Genomic DNA, 8,342 nt, shown 5'->3' with positions numbered 1-8,342 from the left:
ACAATTATAAAAATTCTAAAAGAAGAGTTTGAGATGAAAGATCTTGGAAAGACTAAGTTTTGTCTCGGCCTGCAGATCGAGCATATAAAAAGTGGGATCTTTATTCATCAAACAACATACACAGAAAAGATCTTGAAAAGATTTTATATGGATAAGTCACATCCATTAAGTACCCCAATGATCGTAAGATCTTTGGATGTGAAAAAGGATCAATTCCGTCCTAAAGAAGAAAATGAAGATATCCTTGGTCCTGAAGTACCATATCTTAGTGCCATTGGAGCGCTAATGTATCTTGCTAATAATACGCGACCCGATATATCATTTGCTGTGAATTTACTAGCAAGATATAGTTCCTCTCCAACCAGAAGACATTGGAGTGGAATCAAACAAATCTTTCGATATCTTCATGGGACGGTTGATATGGGATTGTTTTATCCCTATGGATCCAAGTCACAACTAGTTGGCTATGCAGATGCCGGATACCTGTCTGATCCACATAAAGGGAGGTCTCAAACAGGATACCTATTCACATATGGTGGTACAGCTATATCATGGAGGTCCACGAAACAGACGATAGCAGCAACCTCCTCTAATCATGCTGAAATACTGGCGATTCATGAGGCTAGTCGCGAGGGTTTTTGGCTGAGGAGTCTGATTCAATATATTCTGTCATCATGTGGACTAATTGATCATAAGATAGCTCCTACTGTCCTGTTTGAAGATAATACAGCATGCATTGCTCAACTTAAGGGGGGATACATCAAAGGTGATAGAACAAAGCATATTTCTCCCAAATTCTTCTTCACTCATGACCTTCAAAATCAAGGGACAATTGATGTCCAACAGATCCGTTCAAGTGACAATCTGGCAGATTTATTTACAAAGTCACTCCCAAAATCCTCCTTTGAAAGATTGGTACATGAGATTGGGATGCGCCAATTTCGAGACATTAAATGATGTCGGCAAGAGGGGGAGACTGTACTCTTTTTTCCTTGGTCAGATTTTTTTCCCATTGGGTTTTTCTTGACAAGGTTTTTAATGAGACAGTCCCCAGTACAAAGGATATTGTACTCTTTTTCCTTCACTAAGGTTTTTCCCACAGGGTTTTCCTTTAGTAAGGTTTTAACGAGACAATAATCCTAAATGGACATCCAAGGGGGAGTGTTACGATATGGATGTCCATATCCATTCTATGTCTACTCAGCAAGCACTCTTGGAAAGTACATGCATTTAAGAATGTGCGGTGCATGCTTTCCAACCTTTGAAAATGTGAACCTTGAACTTGTATAAATAGAGGCTAAACTTCTGTACGTGATACAACAAGCAAGTAATAATAAAATCTCTTCTCTCTTTATGTTACAATCAAATACTCTTCTCTTTATATTTCTACTACAATTCTTTCTCTTCTTTTATTTTATAAGTATTTTAAATTCTATTTTCTATTACTCTTTACATATAATATTAATAGCAATATTAATCATCTTTATTATATTGAGATTGTAACGATAAACAAATGCGATTCTCTCTCTCTTTATTTTTAATACTCATTTCTATCTTTGTATATATATACACATTACAACATATAATATTACTATATATATATAAATTATTATTAAGCTAATTATTTTAATACTAGAGTCTTCTATTTATACATCTCTATTATATATATCTTTTATTTTACAACAATTTTAAAGGAGTAGTTGTCCTTTTTTAATCCTAAAGTATTATTATTAGAGAAATTCCATGGTACTGATAATATAAATCACTATGTGATAATGAGAATAAAAATAACACGTATTCTATAAAATAATTGAGTTGAGTGTCGTTTATTCACCCGTTGTGATGGAGGATCATAATTTCTATTTGAGCTTAGTATTTATATTTGTTTAAGAAATTGTGTAATGAAGAAGAATCGGATTTCAGAAAAGTGTGGTTGTTGAATTTTTTTTTTAGTCTAATAGAGATGATGGACCGGATTGTGTTAAGATAATGATAATTGGGTCTCATTAAAAGATAGAATAATGTTAAAATACATTGTGCCAAAAATATTTCACGAAAAAAAAAAGACCATTTAAAAAAAAAAGAAAAGAAGAAGAAACCCATTTTCAATTGTTGGTATAGGGTGATCTAGGGGTGCACATGGGTCGGGTGAAGCCGGGTTTGATGTGACCCAGACCCGACCCGAAATATACACCGGGTCTATTTATTAGACCCGAACCCGACCCTAGACCCGATGAAACCAATACACTTTCGGGCCACAATTATACCGGGTGAAAACCGGGCCATTAACATTACATTACGTTGATACCTTCTTGTAAGTTAGCATGTAAAAATATCCAAGTTTCCAAGACTCCAACCATTATTTAACATGGTAAACTTCACTTAGAAAAATATAACAAGAACCAACCCTTCTTCAAAATTAAAGCATAACCACAATCAATACTAATATTGTCTAATAATACCAAATATTTAAATCAATACAAATAACACAATATTATGCATTAGTATAAAGTCTTATGCATTCTAAACATAAAACATTAACTTATAGTCTTATAATGACTAATAACACAAAATATTAAGATTTACAATACTTAAATTCCACATAAAAATAGTCATGATCCATCACTAATAACACAAAATATTAATTGTGTATGATGACCGGGTCACCGGGCCGACTTCGAGTGACCCGAGCTATGGCCCGGACCCGACCCAAAATAATGACCGGGTCTATTTTTGAGACCCTTACCCGACCCTAAACCCGATAAAATCACACCAAATTAGCCCCAAAAGTGTTTGGGACCGGGCCGGGCCTTCGGGCCGGACCGGGTCTGTGCACTCCGGTGATCTTTGAATTGGTTGATGGAAAAAGAAGAACGGAGACACCAGCGTCGGAAAAAATTAAAATACCACATGAGCGCGCCATGAGGGTCGTCGTCACTGAGAAGTGGTGCGTGCAGCACCGTCGGCGTGAAGCATTTTCAACAGTTCGATTCCACCAGACGATCGTCGAGAAGCAGCCGAATACAAGATCTCGAAGCAGGCCAACGTGACTTTAAGGCTGGTGACTGATGACACTCTTCTCCGGTGAGAGATAGAGAGAGGGTTGAGATTGAGAGGATCCATCATAACCTAATTGAAAGGAAAGATAATGCGGTTTCTATTTTGTACGTGCTAACAACACCATGCCTTTCTCCACTTGTGTCTCACAAAGACTTAGGGTTTTACCTTCCTGCTGTTCCGCTGCCTTCCTCCAAAAACACAACGCCCAATACTCCACCTCAAAGCCAGCAACCTATCTCTATTTTTTGGCCATGCAAAGTTGTCTATCTTAATTCGTATTCTACCAAAAAAACAAAAGTATGCTAGCCCAAAACCCTTGGTCCATCTCATTTTTTAATCTAAATACTTCATTATCACTAATTAGTAATTAAATATATGAAACAACACAACGCTCCATCACATGCCATATTCACGGAGTCCCGTTTCGCACTATACTCTATTACGCGTCAAAATCCGCCTGCAATACCTATGGTCCGCATCACATAATGATCACCACCGTCAGCACCTTAGAACGTGTCTTATTATTTTATATATATCAATATATTTAAATATAAATATAATCGGATTTATAAAAATTAAAGTAAAATGTAATAAAATAACATTTAAATTACTTGGACAAAAAGTCCATCCATTTAAGATGTTTAACAGATGAGGCCCAGCCCAAGAAGCAAGCTATTTTTTATTCAATCTGATAGCCCATATATTGCTCAGACTAATGGAACTTGGCCCAAGCTCAAAGCCCAAACCAGTTGGTGTTTGTTGTTTGTCTCTCATCCTTTTCCGCCACGATCTCAAGTCAAATGCTTCAACTTCTCGTCTTTGTTCTCTCCCTCCGATCCTGCAATGCACTTTCCTTCGTCTTCTCTTCCTAACTACCTCTTCTTCTGCCAATCATCGTTGCCAGTACACTTCATCATGCTATATAGGTATCTTAATTCCATACGTTCTTCTGTTTTTCCCTTCCTTTTTCTCGCTGTTTTTGTCTATTGGATTAGTTTATATTTTGTATTCTCAATTTTAATGCTTCTTGAAATTGGATTTTGTTCGCACAAATAATCTTTAGGGTTTCCAAAGCTAAAAACTCTTAATTGAAAACATACAAATATGAAAATATGTAGTTATATTGTAATTCATTTTCCATATACCCTGATTTTATTGACAACTAAACCGCACTAAGTTGAGATTTACCAATGTATTAATTCCGTTAAAGATGTTTAAAACTTTAATAAGAGTGCCGTAAGACATTATGAAAAGGTAATTGCTAATTAGACGTTAAGATTGGATCACTCATATGTTGCTGATTTGTGTTCTCATGAATGTGGGAACTGTGACATTGGAATAACATTTTGTTTATCTGTCCTGTCTTGATGCCACTTTAACCCTTTTTGTTTACTGTTTTTCATGTTTTCTTCCTTATATATATATGTATAATCTGGTGGCTACTCATATGAAGATGTCTTTGTGTGAAGATGATAGATGAGAACCATTAGATAATTTGACATATTTAACTAAATTGCTTGATATAATACATGTTCACATCTTAGCTATCATCTTCATATAAAGACATCTTTATTGCGAGTCACCATATAATATACTTTAAATTTTAAGCACCCTTTTGATGATTAATGGATTAATTAACATGATATATTGTGCTTTTATCTGTTGTTTTATCCTTCTAGAAAAAGTCACTAATCCTTCCTAGTTTCTCTTGCACTATGATAGTACAAGCATGAACTGTAAAATTATGTTATGAATTCGATATTTCTTAACCAAAAATCAAGGTTAGAGTTTGGAAGTATAGGTTCCTCTCTTGGATTTAACTTTTCGTAAAAAGCAATTTTATGGGGATTTGTCTGCTAATATAATCAGGAAAACATAGGCAAGAAGGAATTAACAGCAAAAGGGAATGCAAATTCAATAGGATATATACTAGATAGTACTAGTCGATTTGTCATGATGGTGTGTAAACTGAAACTTTATGAACAAAATATGTTCCAATAATACAAAAGGTTGGCAGATGATAAGATTAATTTAATAGTTTTAAATCATTTGCTACGAATATTCGATTTTAAAGATTTAGAATATGTGAGTAATAGTGTGACCAACATATCAAGCTGTACATTGACGCTAAATTTCTCCATCATTTTCATGCCAGCATTTAACCTTCTACCAAGCAAACTTCACGTGCAAGTGAGCATGAAGACTTTGTGTGTGAAGTTGCAACTTGTAGTACTTGTTGGAGGTTGCTAACAGTATAAAGCAAAGATTGTTTTTGTTTAAAATGGTATCCTTGCTATTTGTCATTGGGGCTTGATATTTCAAATATCTTTGTGAAATTCCATGAAATATATGCAGCTCTTAATGCTTGAGTTAGAGAATGTGGCAAACTTGATTTTATTTGTTTGTGTCTAATCATCTGTGGAATATATTCAGCTTTTTCTTATATATATATATATATATATATATATATATATTACTGGTAATGCTAAACTATACTAAATTGCACATGTTCTTTCTTCCCATCATTTTCTTTTTTGTGAATATAATTTTGTTACGTTATTTGTTATTTTTGTTCATATTTGCAGGTTCAATTGGCAATGGACATTGGACATTGGATTGGGGTGATATATATAAGATGCAATAAGACCTTGGACTCTGACTAGACTAACATTTTGGATTTTAGTTTTGTATATAGAAACCATATTGATCCCTGCATTGCAATTCTGTTTTCTTCTTTCGGAATGGAAAATAGGATGGAGCTTCATGCAATACAAAGAAACAGCAATATAGTTTGTAATATTTCAAAGCAAGCTATTGAAGAAACAAGAGAAACCGAGTCGGATGAAAGAAAAAATGTCAATGGATTTTCTTCTTATACTGATGAAACGAGGACAACATCTGTTCCTGACATAAATGGAGAGTTTAGTTTAAAACTTTCTAGAATGTCTCTGACTGGAGTACGAATTGGATGTTTGAAGAAAAAGCTTCTCATTCTTGATATAAACGGGTTGCTTGCAGATGTAGTTTCTCCTCGTCCAAAAGATCACAAAGCCGACAGAATTGTGGCAGGACGAGCCAGTGAGTGAAGATTCCTATTATTCTGCATATTTTGATATTCATCCATGTTTTACTAATTATGCTGTCTTTCATTTTCAGTATTCCAGAGACCCTTCTATACTGAGTTTCTGAAATTCTGCTTTGAGAAATTCGAAGTTGCTGTATGGTCTTCGAGGAAAAAGTACTATTCGACATCTTTTTTGAGTAAATCTGACTTCTCAATTAAGTAAACATTTTCGTTTTGCATGTCCTGTTTCCTGCTCCATAAAGTTTGGAATTACATGCATCCTCTTTACTTTTTGACATATTGTAGATTGTTAACAATCAGCAGTACAGACTAAACTGATTTCTTGATTTTCTTTTTCATTGCAGAAAAAATGTTCAACGAGTCCTTGATTATTTAATGGCAGACATGAAAGAGAAGTTGCTCTTTTATTGGGTAAGCATTTGTTTAGCTCTTTTCTGGGTTACAAAATCTCTCTATTTTTGTTTCTCAATGACTTACAGAGAGCTCTCTTGGTTTAGTAAATTTAGTAAATTGTCACTTTGTTAATTGTTTTTCTTTTTCTTTTTCGCCTTTCTCTATTTTCTACTTTCTATACAAAAGAAGTGGATTTCATAAATACACATCTCTGGAGTTCTCCCAAATTTTTGTATCTTACCATGAAATTGAGGCATTTCTTAATATATTTCAACTATTTGTCACTTTTGTCCCGGGATAAACCCTGTTTGGATTCCAGTTGATTCTACATTTGTCACTTTTTGCAGGATGCTTCTCATTGTACAGGAACCAATGTCAGAACTATGGAAAACAAGCACAAGAAGGTGTTGTTTAAGGATCTGAGGAATGTTTGGGAGAAACGCTATCCTAATCTTCCTTGGGAGAAAGGGTATTTCAACGAATCGAACACATTGCTGTTGGATGATTCTCCGTACAAAGCATTGCTGAATCCTGTACATACACAAAACAAACTTTGCTTTCTTTATGCCTTTTTAAGCCAAATTTCTTTCTTACAATGTTAAATCCTAATTTACTTTAGTAAATTTTGTTCAATTGTTTTAGCCACACACCTCAGTCTTTCCTCTTTCATTCAGTTATCAGAATAAGAGTGACGACAATTCACTAGGTACATATCCTTAATCTTTGCAAAGAAACTAAATTATTTGATTTTGCTTTTTGTTTTTGTCATATCCACTTAATTGGCCTTCATTTTCTTTAGCTTTTTCTTTACTTTTTGGCTTGAATCTCATTTAATGCAACATGACATTCTTTAATTGTTTACAATTTTGGTGCCTAAAAAATGCATCTAGAGAATTGCGAGTGTTTGTTCATTTCTTCTTTTCTGTAAGAACAAGAACAATAACCAAGCCTTATCCCGCTATGTAGATTAGATCTTATCGAATCTAATTGAACAATAACCTGATTATGGTTCATGACAGCTGATGGAGGCGACCTGCGAGAATATCTAAATGGATTGGTGAATGTCGAAAGTATCCCAAACTATGTCGAGGAACATCCATTTGGACAAGAACCAATTACTAAAACTAGTCCTTCTTGGAACTTCTACCTCCAAGTTCTTGATAGCCTTTTTGCTTCTCAACTTGAAGACAATGTCTCTGCTAACTTAAACAACCAAGTGCATTCTTCCTATTGAATCATCCAAATCCTATAGATTTTCTATTTTATATTTTTATATTTTCAAAGCAAATGGAGATATGGAAGGGTCTCGATTTTTCTCATCAAATATACAACAATTGTTTCATGAAGCATTCGATTTTATTTTTTATTTTTTTGTTCTCTATAACATTGTTGTAAAAATCTTTAATTAAAGGTTAGTTTGGTACACGGGTAAAAATAGAGGAGAAAATTTCAAGAGTTAGATTTATGAGTAATGTATTGTTATTATATGGCTGATGATGATTCCTTTATAACATACTGATAACATTTATGAATAGTTCATTATTACTGATAATTTAGTTTTGCTTATTATTTTATCTTATGGCTTGTTTCTCATTTGCAGTATTTTCTAATTTCAAAATTAAAAGATTGAAATTGAAAATAGGGACTTGTTTGATCTCTCTTCCAGCATCTTTTTCTTGATTGTAACAATATGGGAGTTGTGATAAATCAGATAAATGATTTGACAGAAACTAAGACCAACTGTATTTAAAACTTTAAACGCCATATTTGCTTTATGTTCTATGTTTAGATATAACGGGATACT

The 8,342-nt window shown here is 33.9% G+C and overlaps 1 protein-coding gene across 2 annotated transcripts; it reads left to right on the top strand.

Annotated features, from left to right (window-relative positions):
* Positions 1 to 3,833: 3,833 nt before the first annotated feature.
* Positions 3,834 to 8,087, top strand: LOC107624193 (putative FCP1 homology domain-containing protein C1271.03c). 2 transcript variants are annotated; one of them, XM_016326676.3, is made up of 8 exons: positions 3,845 to 3,986; positions 5,216 to 5,344; positions 5,646 to 6,138; positions 6,217 to 6,298; positions 6,490 to 6,556; positions 6,886 to 7,071; positions 7,181 to 7,244; positions 7,558 to 8,087. In XM_016326676.3, exons 3-8 carry the CDS (start codon positions 5,802 to 5,804, stop codon positions 7,770 to 7,772), a joined length of 951 nt encoding a protein of 316 aa, XP_016182162.1. In that variant the 5' UTR covers positions 3,845 to 3,986; positions 5,216 to 5,344; positions 5,646 to 5,801; the 3' UTR covers positions 7,773 to 8,087. The 2 variants fall into 2 exon arrangements, with proteins under 2 accessions (XP_016182161.1, XP_016182162.1); XM_016326675.3 differs by lacking the exon at positions 5,216 to 5,344 and having other exon boundaries at positions 3,834 to 3,986.
* The last annotated feature ends 255 nt before the right edge of the window (positions 8,088 to 8,342 follow it).

This window comes from Arachis ipaensis, chromosome B10, assembly GCF_059453495.1.
Source record: "Arachis ipaensis isolate K30076 ecotype BB chromosome B10, ASM5945349v1, whole genome shotgun sequence".
Taxonomy (NCBI): Eukaryota; Viridiplantae; Streptophyta; class Magnoliopsida; order Fabales; family Fabaceae; genus Arachis; species Arachis ipaensis.
Note: the sequence above shows the minus strand (reverse complement) of the source record. Positions and strands in the feature narration are given on the sequence as shown.

Bases quoted from the DNA above. Each gene is read 5' to 3' on its own strand.
- LOC107624193 (XM_016326675.3), top strand. From the start codon at position 5,802: ATGGAAAATAGGATGGAGCTTCATGCAATACAAAGAAACAGCAATATA. The intron at 6,139-6,216 runs GTGAGTGAAGAT...TTTCATTTTCAG, and splicing joins AATTGTGGCAGGACGAGCCA to TATTCCAGAGACCCTTCTAT. The intron at 6,557-6,885 runs GTAAGCATTTGT...CACTTTTTGCAG, and splicing joins AGAAGTTGCTCTTTTATTGG to GATGCTTCTCATTGTACAGG.